Source organism: Rhinoraja longicauda, chromosome 8 (assembly GCF_053455715.1).
Source record: "Rhinoraja longicauda isolate Sanriku21f chromosome 8, sRhiLon1.1, whole genome shotgun sequence".
NCBI classification, from domain to species: domain Eukaryota; kingdom Metazoa; phylum Chordata; class Chondrichthyes; order Rajiformes; family Arhynchobatidae; genus Rhinoraja; species Rhinoraja longicauda.
In genome coordinates, this window is record NC_135960.1 from 18419534 (window position 1) to 18441285 (window position 21752).

The 21752-nt window shown below is 40.5% G+C and overlaps 1 protein-coding gene across 1 annotated transcript in view; it reads left to right on the plus strand.

Moving 5' to 3' along the window:
- gtdc1 (glycosyltransferase-like domain containing 1) overlaps positions 1-21752 on the plus strand; it is a 313882-nt gene that overhangs the window by 107921 nt on the left and 184209 nt on the right. Inside the window, exon 3 of the mRNA XM_078403374.1 lies at positions 15605-15772. Within this exon, the coding sequence (XP_078259500.1) occupies positions 15605-15772 (168 nt within the window). The remainder of the gene's footprint in view (positions 1-15604; positions 15773-21752) is intronic.

A 21752-nucleotide genomic window follows, 5' to 3' on the forward strand; every position in this document is an offset into this window, starting at 1 on the left:
TGAGCTTCATGTGAACAAGGAATTTGATTTCTCTGTGGTGTACATGACAAATAAACGAATCTGAATTTGAACCCACCTATGTTAGAGGTTATTTGCAGTGGCTAGTTATTGTAAATCCACTACAAATCCCCAAGTGGAGACACAAGAGACGGCAGATGCAGGAAACTTGAGCAAAACACAAAGTGCTGGAGGAACCTAGAAGGTCAGGCAGCATCTGGGGACAGAATGGACTGGCGACATTTCAGATCGGGAACCTTCTCCAGACTGAATCCCCAAATATTTGGAAACAATGAATTTCAGATGGTGGTTTATGCCAAAGATAGACACAAAGTGCTGGAGTAACAGAATGTCAGGCAGCATCTCTGGAGAAAAAGGATAGGTGAGTTTTGGGTCGGGACCCTTCTGCAGACTCAATTGAAGGTCTGAAGATGCATCCCGACCCGAAAGGTCACCGGTTCTTTTTCTCCAGAGATGCTGCCTGACCCACCGTGTTACTCCAGCACTTTGTGACTGTACCCAAATAGTTGGGAGGTTTGAGAAATGACATGTTTTCAGGGTGAATGTGTGACTGTCATGCAGTTAGCTCTGAAGGTCGGGGCCAAGCATGGGTTACTGGAGCTGTGAGGCTGCAGCTCTGAGTGTGTCATTGTGCCAGCAGCTCTCTCACCAACCTGTGGGTTGGTGCCCTCATTACATTATGTATTTGAAAATAACATTTTAGTGAGCACTGTAAAGCAATAATTGGAGGAGAGTTGTTTAATCGATATGTACTCTTTGGATGTTAAACTATCAGAAGATAAAAGTGATTAGCTTGACCAAATAAACATGTTGGAACTCGTTTCGGTTAATGTGTGGAATGTGGCAAATAAAATTAATGAACTCCTTTTGGTACATGAAGTTATACCACAGTGATTATAACAAAGACTTGGCTTTAATGCGGGTGGTATGGGAACTAAAGATTCTTGGCTACAATATATTTGGATGAAAAAGCGAAGAGAAAAATAAATATGGGTGGGTGTGTGATAGTGTTGGTGATTGATGACTCTTGGGGACCTAAGGTCAACTTATTGGAAGATTAGATTTGTTTGGTTAGTATTAAGGATTAGAAAAGGAGCATTACTGCTTACAACAGATCATGAATATGCTGGGACTGTGGTAGTGGTGGGAGTAGTGAAAATATATATTTTCTGGCAGCACTGGGCTCCAACCAATCTTTTCTCTTTGCTGTTAATTTAGTCAATGTTTCTTTTTGCTATCTGTGGCTTATCTGTGATGTACGCTGTATTGTTTTAATGGCTCTGTAGCTTCTGTTTCCTTTTCAAGAAATATGGCCATTTATTCGTTTAGAGATAAATATAATAATATATTCCCTTATTGGTCCCACACCGGGGAAATTTACAGTGTTACAGCAGCAAAGTGGATAGCAAGACATTATAAATAAAAGTAAAGACACGGATAAATTATCATCAGTTTTCTGTGTGTTCTTAACTGTTTTCTGTTGACTCGTCTGCTGGGAGCAGTGCTGGTTGTGCAGTCTCACAGCAGCGGGAAGGAAGGACCTCCTATATCTCTCCCTCACGCACTTGGGGTGAAGGAGTCTGTCACTGAAGGAGCTATTCTGTGCAGTGACAGTGTGCTGCATGGGGTGGGAGTCGTTGTCCAGCAGCGGTTAACTTTGCCATCATCCTCCTCTCTCCCACCACCTGCACTGAGTCGAGGGGGCAACCTAGGACTGAGCTGGCCTTCCTGACCAGCTTGTCGAGTCTCTTCCCTTCCGCCGCTGAGATGCTGCTGCTCCAGCAGACCACTCCAATGAAAATGGCTGATGCAACCACGATGTTGTAGAAAGTCCTTAGGAGTGCCCCCTGCACTCCAAAGGACCTGAGTCTCTTTAGCAGATAAAGTCTGCTCTGGCCCTTTCTGTATAGCGCATCGGTGTTTTCGGTCCAGTCCAATTTATTATTGAGATAGACACCCAGGTACATAAGAGTCCACCCTCTCGATGTCCATTCCCTGGATGTTCACCGGTGTCGGGGGGACCTGGCTGTGCCTGCGGAAATCTACCACCATCTCACTGGTTTTCCCCGCGTTGATCCGGAGGCAGTTCCGCTGGCACCAGTCCACAAACTGCTTGATCAGTTCTCTGTATGCCCTGTCATCATCGCCTGTGATGAGGTCGACGATGGCAGAGTTGTCAGAGAACCTCTGTAGATAGGGGTTTGCAGAGCTGTGCCTGGTCCGCAGTGTTAAGGGTGAACAAAAATGGAGCTAGCACTGTTCCCTGCGGAACCCCTGTGCTGCAGACCACCATGTCCGAGACCAGGTCCTTTGTCCTCAGATACTGTGGTCGGTTGGTTAGGTAGTCCAGAATCCAGGACGGTAGTCCTAGTTATTCATATTAGATTCAACTTTATATTGAAGTACAAACCTATTTTTTGGTGTTTATTAACATGTTCCAGCATCGAGTTGAGTGTGTTGAAGAACTGAAAATCATAAGCTTCTCAAAATAATGGCTATTCCGCAGGAATGGAAAAGATCTTGATTTCTGTTCAAGTCACAAAATTATTTTGGTGATCAAAGAGTTAAAATGGTTTACTTTCTTCCTTCCAATTCCAGGTAAAGCACTTTTTTTCCTTGGCTTACAAAGGAATCTTCAGTGAACAGAATATCCTGCTTCTTTATTATTTGCAGGTTGACTTTATTGTAGAAAATTTTCATCTGTTTTTATTCAGCTTGGAGTATTACTTGGCAGTGAGGTTTTTTTTGTATGTGGTACTTAAAGCTTGTTAAAGCTTAAACAGTACAGGAAATGCAAATCATTCTCACACTGAAGATGCACAGTGACGTGATTGTGTGGCAGTATGTATGGCTCATGGATCTGCCACATTAAAGAGTTTAAAAAAAAAAGAACAGATGAAAGCTTTTGTAAATTCAGTTAGAACTCCATTGAAGCTTCAAAGCTTATAGTTTTGAATCCATTGTAAGCCACAAAACTTTGTATTTGAGATATTTATAGCAATCTTTTCTTTTTTTTTCCATTCTCTGAAGTTTTATGAGACTTATAACATTAATGTGCATTTAATTTACTTTCACCTTTTAAATTCTTTCAAAGTTTGGCACTGAGATATTTTGCCAAATCTACATATAGCCTGATTTTCCCATTTACCGGGTTTCTTATAAAACAGAAGTTCTTCAGATTTTGCCTTTGCATTCTGCTTTAAATACAGATGAAATGTGAATGCCAGGTAAATAGCTATAACAGAAACTTTTAAATCAGGGAATAATTACAAATAAATACACCACTTTGCTGATCCTTAAATGGTGTTTGAAAATTCCAAAGCAATCTATCAGTTTTACTGCTCCCTGGCTTTGGTGGTTGTCTGCTCCAGCTTAATTACTTTTATTGTTGATGCTGTATTAGTGGGGACTTCTGCATGCGCTCTGTCAGTTAACATTGAATATTAGAAGCTCAAAAGATTCCATTGAGATCCATTGACAAGAAGATGCCAACATTTTTTTAACACCCTGAAGTATTCATTTAAGTTGCACAGGTGCTCATTTAGGTATTCTTACTCTGAGATCAGAATTCTCACTATCCTAAGGATCTGAGTCCTTGTTCTTTGCAATTGTAGAATGACTAACATCCTTTGCCAAAGAGCCCATTCTTTCCAAATAAAGGGTGGCATGGAGGGATGGTGGTAGAGCTACTGTCTTGCAGTGCCAGAGACCAGGGTTCGATCTTGACCTGGTGCCTGTCTGTACGGAGTTTGTACATTCTCCCCATGACGTGCGTGGGTTTTCTCCGAGATCTTCGGTTTCCTCCCACACTCCAAAGACGTACAGGTTTAGAGGTCAATTAGCTTAGTGTAAATGTAAAATGTGAACTTGTCCATAGTGTGTGTAGGGCAGTGTTAATGTGTGGGAATTACTAGTCAGTGCGGACTCAGTGGGCCAAAGGGCCTGTTTCCGCCCTGTATCTTTAAACTGAAAACTAACTACCTAAATGCAGCATAATGTATAATACAGAACACAATGCGGAAGCATAACTGTCATGTTTAACCGGGAATTACGTGCAATAGAAGTCCATCTTCTTGGCTGAGCAAAAAATATTCCACGAGACTGACTTGGGTGTTTTTATTACAGGTGCATGTCGATCTGCATAGCAAATGCAGTTCAGAAAATTTGAATTATGTAAAACAGTTTAATGTTGATTCATTGCTCTTCAGGAAATTAACATTGTGCATGGAGCACTAAAGATGCATTGACACTCTTTGGTGGTAGCTCTCTTTTAATAAGGTTTGTTAACTTTGTGATAACTTTGTTATTTTGTGAATTCGGATGGCATGGCCCTTGGCTTTCCATTTGCATTACCTCATGTTGCTGAAAAAGCCTTGACTCTTCAACCTTTTGGCTTCTTTATCAGGAGGGCAATGAAGAGTTACCTTTGGCAAAACGCTGGCTCCAATGTAATGACAAGTTAGTGATGGCCATTTTATATAATGTGAATTAGACAAGGGACCTAAAAACAGATGTGTCAAAATGCACTAAACTCAGAGGTGGGTACCTTGATTTGCCAAGAGGCGAGATTCGATGATAACATAACCAACTATTTCCTTCATTCAGAAGTTGATGTCATAAATAAATTGAAACATAACAAACAAACATGTTGACAGGAATATGGCGACGACCAAATCTATAAGTGGAGGGGAAATTGTTTGTCAGGAAGCAGAAGACCTTTAAAACACCTTTGGGTGATCTGCTGCATTGGTGGATTTTAATACAGCACTGTTTGGCACATGTTAGGAACATGAGCCTGGGTCAGTGGATTGCACTTGTGAAAGGTATGTGCTGAGGACTTTTTGAAAGGAAATTTAGTTTGAACAAATTTCACACAGACACATTTCAAACTCCACACAGTGAGCACGTGAGGTCAGGATCGAATCCTGCAAGGCAGCAGCTCGTAGCATTGTACCATTCTGAATGTTGTTTTCACATAAAGTATGTTGAAAGAATTACTTTGGAGATCTTGGGGAAATTGGGTTGGTATCTAACCTAGCTAAGTGAATCAATGGGCTTGAGGAATCAAGTAGCTCGATGAATCACAAATAGCTATCAGGAGTTGTTTTGTTCAGTTTAGTTTTGAGATATAGTGTGGAAACAAGCGCTTCGGCCCACTGAGTCTACGCCAACCAATAATTACCCATACAGTAGATCTATCCTACACACTGGGGACAATTTATGGAAGTCAATTAACCTACCAACCTGCACATCTTTGGAAAGTGGGAGGAAACCAAAGTATCTGGAGAAAACCCATGCGGTTACAAGGAGAATGTACCAACTCTGTACAGATAGCACCCACAGTCAGGATTGAACCCAGATCTCTGGTGCTCTAAGGCAGCAACTCTACTGCTGCGCTATTGTGCAGCTCAAAATTTCTTCATCAAATACATGCATGAACCAGATGGGTTCAGATAGTAGATCATAATCACTATTACTTGTACTAATTTTCCAAATCTATTTAATGAGCTGAAGTTAAATTCCATAGCTGCCCTGGTGGGGTTTGGATTCATATTGCAGGATCACTGATCCTGGCCTCAGGGTTATTAGTTCACCCCTGTACTACCCCTGCAGTTGTATTTGTGCTGAATTTTGCTGTAGCTCCAGGTGAGAAAGAAGTGCACCACAATGGTCTTGAGCAATTGAATCGGGTATTATCTCGATTGGGCCAGTTATCTGTTGAAGATTTTTAGAAAAATCAGTTTGAACATGCATAAATCTTACTTTTCTAACCCACAGTTTTGGTTCTTTTAATTACGAGAAAAAAAGACTTTGGGTAGCCTGAAAACCATTGAAGAATCTCACTATATCAATATTTCTATGCACAATAATTTGATTTATCACACGAATAAGAAGCTCTGGAAGTTAATACAGTAAAAAGGAACAGGGAAGAACTCTTTTGAGTGATATTTAAGATTAGTTGTGGCGATGTGAAAATATTGAGTCAGGCTGAAATTGAATAGAACATAAAATGGTTGGATTATTTTGAACACATGGGGAAATTGGCATTCTGGAAAAGTTAATGGATGATTAACCAGAAGGCTGGACCATTGATCCAATCAAGTTTGAATCCCACTATGGCAGTGTGGGAGTTTTAAATTTAAGTGATTAAATAAATCTGGAACTTAAACGCTACTATCAATGATGTGAAATTACTGCATTGTCGTAAAAATCCATTTTGTCCCTAATCTCCCAAAAAGCTAAAGGGTGAAGTTTATTATTGTAGGATTAATTTTTCTATTAGATGCTTCTAAAGCTAATATTCTGCTCCGTTATGAATTATGTTGCTTTGCTGATAGAATTCACTGAGGGACTAGTACTGTCTATTCTATCTTGAACTGTACACTTACCCATTTGACATGATATTAGGTGCTTCCAGTTTCAACATGATTGCATTTCTTTGTGCGATTTCTGTGCATATTTCTATATATGAGAGGCTCCAGTCCTATTTTTTGAAAGGCATATTGTGACAGAGGTTGTAAAAGAGTGCAAAATGAAACGGATTCAAAGAACTGGCATGTGTTTATGTAGAACCGCTTGTGACTTCAGGATATCCAAAAGAGCGTTGTACTTCTGGCTTTCCTTGATGTTTTATGTCTCCCTCAGACAGCAAACTGGGCCTTGGTTTAATGTTTCAACCTAAAAAAGGTGCTCTCAACAGTGCAACTGACTCTTGGTCCTGCATTGAAGAACTAAGTTAGATTAAGACCTGAAGCTGCTTGTAGTGGGACCAAAAAGCATAATTTTTCCAGCTCAAACTGAATGTTATTAGGACTTGCATGTGCAATTCATTGCAGAAAATATGAAGTGCTGCATTACCGAAATAAGAATAGGGAATGGAAATGCATCAATAAGCAAAGGAAATGGCAGGATTTTATATAAAATAATAAATCAAATAGATGCAGATGGCCATGTACATGCTTAGAGTTGGTGGCAGTTGATAATGGATCATTGATTAACCCTGGCAAGTCAATGTCATTTTTTTCAGAGGCTTTTCTAACGGGAAGCCCTTTGGTTATCAGATCCAGACAAATGTAATGCAAACATTATAAGAACCAGAAAGATAAACGAAGGGATACAATTGAAAAGCATAAAACATTGTACAACTTTTGAAAGCACCTAAAATCATTGCTTCGGAAACTTTGCACATCTTCCATTTCTAGCCCAACTCAGCGAACTCCGTCCGGAACATACAGGGAGCGGGGACTTGTTTATGAGAGTATCAAACAATTTGGGAACATAGCCGAGCCACAAAGATCTGGATATTTTGTTAAGTTTGGCCTAACTCAATTAATACATTGTTGATTCTTGTCACTGTTCCAAATTCATGTGACCAAGTCTGCTGAGTGTTTAATGAGAAGATTGGGTATTGTATGTACAATGATCACTCCGGAAAATCGAAGGTAATGTACCTGAATGTGCAATGTAATGGAGATTTAAAGGGTTATTTCATTGTAATGGAGTAAATACGTACATTGTGCTGTTTTGTTACCATTAAGTTATATTCATTTCATTCCCCGTCACGGTATTTGTTTTTGCAATGGTACTATTTAGTGAATCCCTTTGACTTCCAAGGCAATCAGTCAAATGTTTTTTAAATTATTAGCCCAAATTAACAAATTAAATCTACTGAAACTTCAGAGAATGTATTTAATATGGTAAAATTAGGATAATTTGACCTAATTGGAGAGACTTGGTATCTGCACACTATGTTCTTTTTAGGATGCTAATATAAAGCACAGGGTACAGAGCACATGATCTCGGGAACAGCATTCATTAAAAAAAAATAGATTTAGACATGTTTAATGATTCCTTTTTATTGATGTAGATTTAGAGCCACTGTTTAAAGATAAAGAATCAACATTTAAATTGCCAGATTGCCCAAGTCTGAAAAGTACTGCTCTCCTCTTTTCAAGTAAAGGGATCTTAAGGTTTTTTGAAGATCAAATCAATGTTAGTTCCAAGTAGATCGGTCTACAGCAAAACCTGAAGTATTTGTAATAAAATGGGTAAGTTAAAACATTGCACACCCATTTGAAATTATTTGTTGTGCCCGAGGTTCTATTCATTGAGGACAATTTCAGCTATTTTCTGCGAATTTATTTAAAATTTCACGGAAAGTTGATGGTAAGTTAAGGCTGCATTCAATATTGGAAAATTAGGAGCAGGTGTCAATTATTGCTGCCAAATATAGAGTTCCATAAGAAGAAAATCAGTTTAGTTACAATAGTGGGGAATGACCATCTGAAAAAGAGGTGGTAATTCCAATGCCTACACAAAATTGTGCTTCCTATTTTCTTCGTGGATCAAAACCTCCGGGAAGAATTCCTCAATGGGACCTACTCAGCTTGCATGGGGTTCATCATGCCTCAAAATTCGCAACGTGATCTATCCTCTTATTTGAACCATATAAACATATAACAAACATATAAAATTCTTAAGTGATTAGACAGGCTAGATGCAGGAAAAATATTCCCGATGTTGGGGGAGTCCAGAATCAGGGGTCACCGTTTAAGAGTAAGGGGTAGGTCATTTAGGACTGAGATGACTGACTAAACCCAGAGAGTTGTGAATCTGTGGAATTCTCTGCCACAGAAGGCAGTGGAGGCCAATTCACTGGATGTTTTCAAGAGAGAGTTAGATTTAGCTCTTAGGGCTAAAGGAATCAAGGGATATGAGGAAAACGCAAGAACGAGGTACTGATTTTAGATGATCAGCCATGATCATATTAAATGGCGGTGCTGGCTCGATGGGCCGAATGGCCTACTCCTGCACCTATTTTTTTAATGTTTCTAACCTATTGGTTCCTTTAAAAAAAAAAACAAGTTAAAGGTAGTTTCAGATTGTCAGGAGCGATTTGTTTTACATTCATAAGGACCACCAAGTCATTTAGTACCCTTCTATATCACCTGAATGCTTATAGATTTCTGCTTTCTTGCAGATCAACCCACTTTGTTTAACGAAACTTCGATATTTTGCAGCAAAATACACATTTATGGAACATTTACTATCTGTTCTTCCGTCTTGGATAGGCTGACAGATCTTTAAATTCCACCTTTTTAACAGTTGTTCCAATTCAGCTGTTCCAATTCAGCTGCAAATAACAGTCACAGGATGTGCAGTCTCTTTTTCTTTATGTGATACATGCAGTCTGTTTTCAGATTGGGCTCATATCTTGAAGAAACAAGAGAATGCAGAAAACTGTAGTTCAGCTGTAGTTCAGGAAACTGGCATCACAGTGCTTTTCAGACAAAGTCCAGTTCTGATACACAGATATTTTCAAAATTCCAGCTGGATGTTCTATTTTGTCCAAACATTGGTCAGCAATGCACAATGGGTCAGAATTCCATCAAGATGGCAACAAAAAAAGCCAGCAAAAGACATTCAAAATATCAGACAGTTATTTTAATAAATTCTTTCAACTGTGCTGTGTAGGGTTTTACTTTTGGAAGATCCCAAGTTTGGCTTCAGAATCATTCTTTTAATTGCCATCAATAAAGACCAGATTTGAATGTAGTCTCAGCCCAGATGCACAGAGCTTTAACTTGGGATGATCCACAAAACTGATCGGAGTCAAAGTTCTTCTTTCCCCCTTTGAGCAATTCAAGGTTTCAAGGTCAGTTTATTGTCACATGTACCAGTTAAGGTACAGTGAAATTTGAGTTACCATACAGCCATACTGGGTGAAAAGCAACGGGACACACAACCACATAAAGGTTAGCATAAACATCCATCACAGTGGATTCCACATTCCTCACTGTGATTGAAGGCAATAAAGTTTAATCCTCTTCCTCTTTGTTCTCCCACAATTTGAGGTTTTGTGGCAAAATCAGCCCTTGTATTTTGGCAATTCTCTGTCCTGTGTAGTCAAGACTACAGGATGAATCACAGCCAAATCCAAACTTGTTCTCATTTGAGAGCAGCATGTACTCTTCCTCACAAGGGTCACTGAAATTTAAAGAAAGTACAAACTCTGTATTTCTCTTGCCTGCATCCCAGAGGTGATGAGACTGATGACCCTCCTCCAAAATACTGGCCCATTGAGACTATCCAAATCAGCTTGTACTCTGAATGTGTCTAGTCAGGAGAGTTAAGTTTTAAACAGTCGATTAATTTATTTAACAGAATATCCACATTATTGCTGTCATTATTAAATCTTACTTGGTAAATGACATACAACCTTGTAATAGCCATTATAAAATGTTATCATTATTAAGTATTTTTTGTCCTCCTAGTTTAAGAAGGGAAGTAAGGAGAATCCATGGAATTATGAGTCAGTGAGCCTCACGTCAGTTGTAGAGGATTTTGGGATAGGATTTACTCCCATTTGGAAGAGAAAGGGTTGATTAGGGACAGGTCATGAGTTACTAATTTGACCGAGTTTTTTTGAGGAAATGACGAAGGTCATCAATGCAGGTAGATTTGTTGATGTTGACTTCATGGATTTCAAAAAGCATTTCCTAAAGTCCCCCAGTTGGTTATGTTATCATCGAATCTAGCCTCTTGGCAAATCAAGGTACTCATCTCTGACTTTGGTGCATTTTGACACATGTTTTTAGGTTCTTTGTCTAATTCACATTATATAAAATGGCCATAACTAACTTGTCATTACATTGGAGCCAGCGTGTTTCCAAAGATAACTCTTCACTGCCCTCCTGATAAAGAAGCCAAAAGGTTGAAGAGTCGAGGCTTTTTCAGCAATATGAGGTATATTGAGGCAAGACCTGATATGTCTATTAAATTATGAGAGGCATAGATAGGGTGGACAATGAGAACCTTTTTAGCGGGATGGAAATATCTAATGCTAGAGTTTATATCTTTGAGATGAGAGGGACAATGTTTAAAAGAAATGTGTGGGGCAATTTTCTTTTTAACACAAATGGCTGTGAGTGTTTGGAATGTGCTCATGGAGGTAAATACAATAATGGCATTGAAGGCACTTGTGGATAGACACATGAATATGCAGGAAATGGAGGGATATGGATTATATGCAGGCAAATTAGTTGGTCTCGGCATCATGTTCGGCACTGACATTTTGGGCTAAAGAGCCTGTTCCTTTGCTGTACAGTTCAATGCTGTACAGTTCAATGCTCTACATTCTGATATATTATGAAAATAACAATTCTGTTTTGTTCGATTCGGGAGTGCTGATAACAAATGGTCAAGAAGGCATTACTGAATCAAATGTTTGAAAGAAGTCTAGATGTACTGGTGCAGTGGTAGAAAAAAACTAGTGAACAAACTTCATTCCCCATTACAGAGAAATAAGCCTGGTCGGTCCAACTCGACTGCAGTCCTTGATCAGGAAACAAATCCTTTTTTAAGATTACAATCTATTAACGACCCAAAGAGAGAGTTATGCAAAAATATCACAATGGAAGAATTTAAGACTTTTACTAAGTGGCTTTTAAAAAAGTACTAAATATGACAGTTTAGTAATATCATTAAAATAGCAAATGTGTTGGTTTTTATTTCTAGTGGGATTAAATGGCAAAGTAGGAAGTTGTGTCGAACTTGTACCTAAGGTTGGCAAGACCACACTTGGAGAACTCTGTACAGTTTTATTGCCATATTATAGAAACACTGAATCGGATGTAGAACACTTTTCAAGGATGTTATCGAATATTTGTGATTCTTCCCATGATGATTCCCAATAACCAGACTTTCTAATAGGCGTTGAGAGGTTCAATATTTCTTTATCACATGTACCAAGGTACGGTGAGATTCCTTTTTTTTGCATACAGATCAGTAATATTATTGCGAAGGTAGACACAAAATGGTGGAGTAACTCAAAGGGTCAGGCAGCATCTCAGGAGAGACGGAATGGGGGACGTTTTGGGTCGAGACCCTTCTTCAGACTAATGTCAGGGGAGGGGGCGGGACAAAGATAAGATGTAGTAGGAGACAGGAAGACTATTGGGATACATAAGTATTATCCCCAATTAAACCTCCACCCTTCTCTCCAGTCCTCAGGGGTGAGCAGGTGCTGGGCTCGGCAGCTTCCCACTCCAGGCGGTTTCCCGGTTCCGCGGCAGGCCTGCTGCCAGGGTATGGCAAAGGCACGAGGCCTGTCGGAAGCTTCCAATAATAAACATTTTGTTAGTATGGATGCTGATTAAGTGTTTCTATTTATGGGGAGGGATAAGTCTCGGGGCGACCTATACAAGCATTCAGAATGAGGAAATTAGAAGAAATGTTCCTGAACAGAAAGTGGTCAGAATGTGGAACTAGAAACCACAGGTGGTGTTTGAGGTGAATGGTGTGGATGCATTCAGTGAGAAGTTGCATATTTCTGAGGGGAAAAGGGAGTGGAGGTTGAGCTGCCAAAGGAAATGGTTGAGACGGGTGCAATAACCACATTTAAAGGACATTTGGACAGGCACTTGGATAGGAAGCATTCGGAGGGATATGGGTTAAATTCATGTAAATGGGACGATCTTAGATGGGCATCTTGATCTGCGTGGATGAAGATAGTTCTTTGATCAACATTCAAGCAACTTCTGAATCCTAAAAGTAACTCGTATTTAATTTATGCTGTACCTTCTGGTAAATGAATTTGTACAAACCTTTAATGTTTTTTGATATCCCTTTGCTCCTGCTTTTAAATTGAACTGTTTCTCAGTTAATGCAGTTTTGTGGACAGTTGTTTAAAAGCATCTTAGAAGAGCCTGGGTTAATTTGGCCTCAATTCCCCTTCTCTTTTTCTTACTGTGGGATATATGTTATTGTCAGCCTGTGTTTAGCTTTATTGTCTCGATAAAGCTTTGGATTGCAGGAGGAATCTGGAACCCATCCTTCTGTTACAAGTTGTTAGTGCTTTAATGTGGCACAGACTGGACCAGCAGCTTCATTAATTGTCTTTGAAGAAGAATGAAGGAATGAACAAAACAAATGGGGACTCTGATTAAAAATCAGCAGTTACATGTCAAAAATTTGTATTAAATCTTTGGTATGTCGGAAAGATCATAAGATATAAAGAAAAATTTAATGCGTAATCAAAGTGGGAAATATCAGGATGGAAACCAAGTGCTTCGTTAAAACAGATAAACAGGGCGGCATGGTGGCGCAGCGGTAGAGTTGCTGCCTTACAGCGCTAGAGACCCGCATTCGATCCTGACTCTAGGTGCTGAATGTACGGATTTGTGCATTCTCCCCATGACCAGCGTGGGTTTTTTCTGGGAGCTCCGGTTTCTTCCCACACTCCAAAGGCTAATTGGCTTGCTATAATTTTACATTGTACCTAGTGTGAGAAGGATAGTGTTAGTGTTAGCGGCCGAGGGGCTTGTTTCTGTTCGGCATCTGTAAACTAAACTAAAATAAAGATAATGGTTTGGAAAAAAAAGTGTTAAAACTGTAGTGGATGGATTAGGGTTGGGAATTCCAAAGGTTGAGATAGGGTAGATGTGCACAGGTAGGAGGTAGTCACTAATGCATTGGGAGCTCAGACTTCTACCATTCAGTCAGAAGTTCCACTATAAGCAGGGAGGAGGCATTTTGCAAGTCTCCAGTGATCCTTCCACCACCAGGTTGCACAGCTGGATAACAACGCAGCTCGAGCGTGTGTCGATTGTTCTATGACATTCCAAACTGCTGCCCCCTCATAGGATGACAGCAGTAATTTTTGCATCCTTCCTGCTATATGGCACCTCGCAAATCCTCATCATCCTACCAGTTCAGACGGCTGGAAGAATGGCACACACAGCCCAGGCTCAGAGCTGCTTGAAGTCATCCAACAAACATTTCCATGGGTCTTTGACCTCCCACCCACTTGGCTGAAGATTGAGTGGTGTGAAAAAGAGACAGCTTTGAGTTGCTGCCGCCATTCAGTTGGATATTGGAACATGCACATTGTTTGTGAAATTGCAGTGAGATGCTCGGGTGGTTCATGAAGGTGGTATTGTATCCAAGCTGAATAAGATAAATCACCATTCATTGTCTTAAAGCTTCACTCATAGAAGGCAATAGAGAGACTTTTATTCCAAACTTACTTAGGAAACCTTAGCCTTTGAATCTACAGCTATTTCAGAGTTCGAGGCAGGAGTTTGCCTCCAGGGGATGGACCTACTTGGCTATTATCTCACTCCTACTTCATCTTCTCTGAGGAAAGCTTTGCCTTTAATTCTTCTTCTGCTCCTGGTTATGCTGGAGACTCAGCAGGAACAGTACTGAGGCAGCAAACAAAGCAACTTCTGCCTTCTCCAAAACTTTCCTGCTCCATTTTGTTCAAAGGAATAAGCTCGGCTCCAATTGATTTCTCATTTGATGATTTCTTTAAGTGGTAAGGGCAGAGAGGTACTAAGTTTCCAAAAGAACAAGGTGTGTTTTCTACATGTGGCGCTTGTTCTATTCAGGGAGTGGTCTAAACAGAGGTTTGTACAATCATAGCACATTTTCAGCCCTTTTCCAAAACACAAGAATTTTAAGGTTCCCTGTTACTTTATATCCAGCAGCTATAAGCATGATATCATTTTATTATTCATCAGGTGTTCCATTGATAGAACAATTGTTGATTTTAGCTTTAAAAATGTTTGAATGAGAATGTGTTGTAATGAGAAAGCTAACTTTATAGTCATGCATGAAATCAAGGACCTGATTTTGTGTTCGTAGGAGAATGCTGTATTGTATAATAGTCTCAGTTTTATGTTAAAAGTAGGAGTTTTGACAATCACTTTTTAAAGGGAGGCATCTATACATTTTAAGAACACATTATGAATTTAAAACAAAATATTTTGTTAGTTAAGAGTTATGGCAGTGGTTTGACTATATTGAAAATCTTGAAGATATTGAAATCAAGAGTGATGAGAATGTGGGTTTTCTACAATGTGGCCAAAGTCATAGCCAATGTGTGACGTTTGTTTTCAGCACCCCTATTTCTTTGTAGTCAATTTAATATATTGATATTTTTAAATCTTAACAATTAGTTTGTCGAAAGAAGATGCTTATATTTCTTATGATGAATTGATGATGTTTCCAGGGTTTGAAGATTAATTGATTGCAGTTAACTTTCAAAGTCAATGTGGCCAAATAAATTTCTCGATGGTTGTTTTGTGTGGGGCACTGGGGTAATTTGTCAACAGTTTGTCATACAGTTTGCCTAAAGCAATGCTATTTTGGATATCTGTTTCAGTCGTAAAACAATATTGTGGTCATTCAACAGAAAAATCCTACAAGAAATAGGAAGTTTTAATGAGTCCAGCAATCCTAAGTATTCCCCATTCGGTCTTATCTTTGTTCCACTTGTCCTTCAGACATTGCTTTTTTTTGTGCTTTTTTTCAGTAAAATCTATCATCTCCCTTTTTATGCTGTGGCTTACAGTAACAGAACTCGAAAGACCAATCCGACGCCGACTCTTTTTAGTTGGAGTTCATAGCAGTTGCCTTAAAAGATCAAAACTTCCAGTGCAGCTACATGGTATTAATGTTCAGCTTCTGATGTGTCCCTGCAGGGGTTTTTTTTTCCTCTCTGCTTTGGTATGGGGGAAGGGAGTGATGGATATCCTACAGAACATGCTCAATATTTGCAAACACTGCTGTCCTTGTTTTATAGGGTCCTGTTCACAAGCTCAGTCCTTAACCTGGCTGAACTGGTTGCTCTCCGACCTGACCTTGCCAAATTGAAAAAGGTCCTATACTTTCATGAGAACCAGTTGGTATATCCTGTCCGGAAAAGCCAGGAAAGAGACTTCCAGTATGGATACAACCAAGTGATTTCATGGTAGGTGAATTTGTATGTTATTATTTTTTGTTGACATTGTACAAATGAATTTTTCATTTCTCAATAAACTCACAACAATATGATATACCACACCCTTTGTATGATCGGGCATGTCAGTTGCTCATTATTCCAAAACAATAATTTATTCCAAACGATTCAAATATCAGCTCTTTAAATATCTGAGTCTTTATGAAGAACAGTATGATTCGTGGCCCCAGTGTTATAAAGTGATTCATAACAGGATGAGTGGGCACATAAAATTATGCCAATAACCTACTATACAATTCTTGGGTAAGCTAAAATATGTCTGTCCGAAATCTAAACTAGGTAAAACAGCCTTCATATTTCATATATATCATTGACTTGAGACAATGAAGAGATTAACTGATATATTTCCTTTGATTCAATTCCACTGGTCGTGTGAGATTATTGGTTAAAACTTTGAGATCAGTACAGCAAGTGAATAAATCAGTGTTTGAAATTAAACTGTGGTATTTTGTACATTAACATCTGCAATGCAGCAAACATATCCAAAGGTTTTTAATCTATTGCAAATGTGTGTTCTAAATCTTGTGCATAAATTGGGTATGGCAAAATTTTATGGTGGATTAATTGTAGGTCTATTTTTGTGGGAGATTGTTAAGATTTGAAGACCATACTGGAAACACTCACCAAGTGATTGTATTGCATTATACTGGTACTTCCAGTACTGTGCTATTAAAAGTCAATTTAACTTGAAGTTAATTGTATTTGTGACCTATTCTGGGTCAAATCATGCCAGTCAGAAATTGGAGCATTGCAGATGAATGGACCATGTTGTCCTGAGGGCATCATTTGTTTGGAACAAAGTCTGACTTTCACAGTATTGATTTAGGAGAACTGCAACATTCATGTCATGCTGATCTCTATCCTTTCCCAAAAACTCCCCAATTTAGACCACACAACTCTTATCATTGCCCCACATCCATGTGCCTATTTCTGTTCCTGAACATTTCCAATCAACACTCGCATCACATTCCTAATCCCAAACCCCCCACATCAATACAAGCGTCACACTGTTCCCTATCCTCCTTCCCCACCTGCCACACATATCTGAAGACTGTGTCTGCTAGACTGATACAAATGCCAACATGTTCTACCTCCACCCACTGCTGGCACATCCTGGCTGCAGGCCCAATCTGGCCTGTGGCCAACCTTCTAAAACCAGCCTCGGGGAAAGAAATTGTGGGCCACATATTTCAAGAAAACTAAATTTTGCTGTGGTGGACAAGAATTTCTGAGCAACTCTCTCCAGATGAAAAATGATTAGCTAGTGTTATTGACGATTATTCTTGTATCTCTTAATGCAGTCTCCACCTCACTGAGAAGAGCAAACATTGACGAGGTGACTGCTTACCACACGTCCCCCATTCTATCCATTCAGTGGATGGCTGGGACTCAACTTTATACTGCCTGTTGCCTTAATTCTCTTAATAATTCCAACTCTGATCTCTCTCCAGCTTTGTCAAAAACACTTCTCTCTTTGCATTTGCAGGCAAGCCTCCTGAGTTTCCAATATATATATATCAGTTGTATTTCACAATAGCCGCAACTACATTGGTTTGCAATTGTCATTTAGATAAATATTAAAACTATATTTTTCAATCCCAATTGTTTGTAAGACAATGTTTTGAAATGGAAACAATGAACTTACTTCTACCAATGAACTTCCCATTCGAGAAAAGTTTCTGAAACAAAAATATTAACAGGTATAGTTAGGGATTGGCAAAATAACATGGATATGGAGCATGTTGTACTTGCAGAGAAACCTCAAACAAAGAAAAATGATCCTATGTGCCTAATAAATGATATGGTATCAGCACACTGGTGGAATTTGGCAATTAGTTCTTTCAGGCCATTTACAAGTTCTACCATTAAAAATAGGTTCATGGCTGATCATAACCTAACATCTTCACCTGGCTCTATTGTCTAGAAATTCTAAAGGATGTTCAGCTAAATGATGGCCTGGAAAGTACAGCATATTTGTACCAACAACTATTTTGGTTGTTGCATCTCCACTGAAAACTCTACTTGCATTCAAGGTCTTGCATGGCACGTTATTGGAAGCTTTGAGGCCTCTGCTGGGGGTAAGGGTGATGGGTGCATTAGAATCAGGAAATGATCATTACTATTTTTCACTCCAGCAAAAACAAAAATCGCAATTGCACCACAGTGTTAATTATTTTAATTTTTAAGCATACGTCCCTTAATTCACTTGGCAAGCAAGAAATTAATTAATCTTGGATTTAAGTTGCTCATTGAGCTTTTTGTGGGAGAGAGTTTAACCCTTCCTAACTAACTTATCAAATAGGCTTGCTCTGATTTCAAGGTATTGTCCCCTTATTTAAGACTCCTTGAATCATGGAATTTAAAAAAATGCATCAGCCCTGTCGGCGTGAACAGGCGTCGCAGGCGGAGGAGAAACAGGAAGCAAAAGCGAGGATGCCGGTCCGGTATACTTGCCAAGCTAAAGAGACAGCCACATAAACCACCGCTACCCAGCATGTTTCTCACCAACGCCAGATCCATCATCAACAAAATGGACGAATTAAAACTACAGATGTCAGCAAACAAACTCGTGGAGGACTGTTGCATTCTCTTAGTAACAGAGACATGGCTTCATCCACTTATCCCAGACGGAGCCATTGAGCTAGCCGGGCGTACAGCGTTTCGCTGGGACAGAAACATCGACTCCGGTAAGAGAAGGGGGGGGGGTTATGCATTTACGTGCACAACAACTGGTGCACTAACATCCAAATCATGGATAGCCACTGTTCTCCTGATCTGGAGTTCCTAACAGTTAAATGCAGGCCTTTTTACCTTCCTCGTGAATTTACAGTGGTTATAGTAACAGCAGTCTACATCCCACCGAATGCTAACGCTAGCACAGCTTTAGGCTACCTGCTCGGTGCAATAAACTCACAACAGAGCACATATCCAGAAGCAGCCCACATCACAGCCGGGGACTTCAATCATGCAGACCTAAAGTCAGTTCTCCCGAAATTTGAACAACACATAAGATGTGCTACCAGGGGGAAAAACACACTAGACAAGGTTTATTCAAATATTAAGAAAGGTTTCAGGTCAGCACCACTACCACACCTGGGGCAGTCAGATCACCTGTCCATATTCTTAACTCCTGCATACACCCCACTCAGGAGGAAAGCTCCAGTCACCATAAAGACTGTTAAGACATGGCCTGAAGGAGCTTCCTCGCAGCTGCAGGATTGCTTCGAAAGGATCAACTGGGATATTTTTGAGGATCAGGACTTGGATGAGTATACATCAACTGTACTCTGCTACATCCAAAACTGTGTTGACAATGTCACCGTCGACAAACGTATCCGGTTGTATCCCAATCAGAAGCCCTGGATGACGAAGGATGTCGGGTCTCTCCTCAAGGACCGTAACACCGCCTTCAGGTCTAGTGATAGAGCTCTATACAGTGCTGCTAGAACCAACCTCAAGAGAGGCATCAAGGATGCCAAAGTGTCCTACAAGAGGAAGATTGAGGACCACTTTACCAACAATGACCCACGGCGGGTATGGCAAGGCATCCAGCACATCACCAACTACAAGACCAGCAACCGCACGACTGCCGACGGCGACGCCTCGCTGGCAGAGGAACTTAACTGTTTCTTTGCTCGTTTCGAGGTGAAAGCTACAGTGGCAGACATAACACCATTTCCAGCACCTGACAGCAACACCTTCACTGTGCAGGAGTATGATGTTAAGCGCGTGCTCAGAGCAGTGAATCCCAGGAAAGCTGCAGGCCCCGATGGTGTGACGGGAAGAGTGCTGAGGGAATGTGCAGACCAATTATCTGAGGTCTTCACAAAAATCTTCAACCTGTCCCTTTTAAAATCCACCATCCCTCCCTGCCTGAAGTCCGCCACAATCACCCCACTGCCGAAAAAGTCTGTCATCAGCGGCCTTAACGACTACCGTCCGGTAGCACTCACACCGGTCATCACAAAGTGCTTCGAGAGACTGGTCCTGCAGCACATCAAAGCCAGCCTCCCACCCACCTTCGACCCATACCAGTTTGCCTACAGAGCAAATAGGTCTACAGGGGATGCCATCGACACTGCTCTTCACACTGCACTGACCCACCTTGAACACCAGGGGAGCTATGTGAGGATGCTCTTCCTCGACTTCAGCTCTGCCTTTAACACGATCATCCCGAGCAGACTGGTCACCAAACTTTCTGACCTTGGATTTTCCCAAACCATCTGCCAATGGATCAAGGACTTCCTGACCAACCGCCCCCAGACCGTCAAAATAGGCCCTCACCTCTCCTCCACCATTACACTGAGCACCGGCTCACCACAGGGCTGTGTGTTGAGCCCCATCCTTTACTCCCTCTACACTCACGACTGCGCCCCCACCCATCCCACCAACACCATCATCAAGTTCGCGGATGACACGACTGTGGTTGGACTCAACTCAGGAGGAGATGAGACAGCCTACAGGGATGAAATCCAAAGGCTGGCAGCATGGTGTTCAGTGAACAATCTTGTCCTGAACTCCTCCAAAACAAAGGAACTTATAATTGACTTCAGGAAAACCAGTGCAGAACACGACCCACTCTACATCAATGGGGTCTGTGTGGAAAGGGTACCCGCTTTCAGGTTCCTGGGTACGCACATCGCAGAGGATCTTACCTGGTCTACCAACACCATCACCACAGTGAAGAAGGCACAGCAGAGACTCCACTTCCTGAGGATCCTCAGGAAGACCAACCTGCAGGAGAAGCTCATGATGTCCTTCTATCGCTGCTCCATCGAGAGTGTGCTGGCATACTGTATAACCACATGGTATGCCAGCTGCTCAGAAAAGGACAGGAAGGCCCTTCAGAGGGTCATCACGACGGCCCAGAAGATCATCGGCTGCTCACTGCCCTCCCTGGAGCACCTGTTCAGCCTACGCTGCCTCAGTAGAGCAGGCAAAATAATAAATGATTCATCCCACCCCGGCCACCGTCTGTTTGTTCATCTGCCCTCTGGTCGACGTTTCAGGTCGATCAAATCCCGAACAAACAGACTTAAGAACAGTTTTTACCCCAGGGCCATACGAGAACTGAACACTACTTTCTGCACTAGGCAACACTGTTAAAACTTTTGTACTTAATATAATTGTATTTATTTGTTTTTGCATTTATTGCATATATGTTTTTACGCACCGTCAGGATTGGCTATTTTTTTAATTTTGTTGTACTCGTTGCAATGACAATAAATGAATATTATTATTATTATTATTAAATTCCTTTCAAAATCCTGAAAATGTAATTATAAATACTTTTATATTGCTATGAATGCCATCATAATGTTCAGTAAATGTTAAGTTCATGTCAGAGGAGCAGAATTAGGCCATTCGACCCATTGAGTATACTCCGCTATTCAATCATGGCTGATCTATCTTTCCCTCTCAACCCCATTCTCTTGCCTTCTCCCCATGCCCTTTAACCCCATGAACTTAAGATATCAAGGTAAAGGGTGAGGCACGTTGGAATATTCAGAAGATATTGTTGAAAGATTATTCAAAAATGTTGAGCAGGAATTTATAGGAATTTAAGGGAATGGTGGATTGAGAAAGGGAGCTGGAGAAAAAAATCAACCATTAACAAGGCAATTCCTGGTTAGTTTAAGTTGTAGAGGTGTGAAATATGGTTGGATCAAATTGCAATGGAAGATGAGGGATCTGGGTCGAGAAGAGTTTATAGACAAAGGTTAAACACGATAGAGTGAGAGAAGAGGAGCCAAGGTAAGAAAATATAGAAACAAGGAAATGCAGATTCTGGAATCTTGAGCGAAACACAAAGTGCTAACGTAATCCAATGGGTGACACAGCATCTGTGGAGGGAATGGATAGGTGACTTTTTGGGGGTTGACCCTTCTTTAGATTGATTGTGGCAGGGCGAAAGGTGAAGAGATGGGGGTGG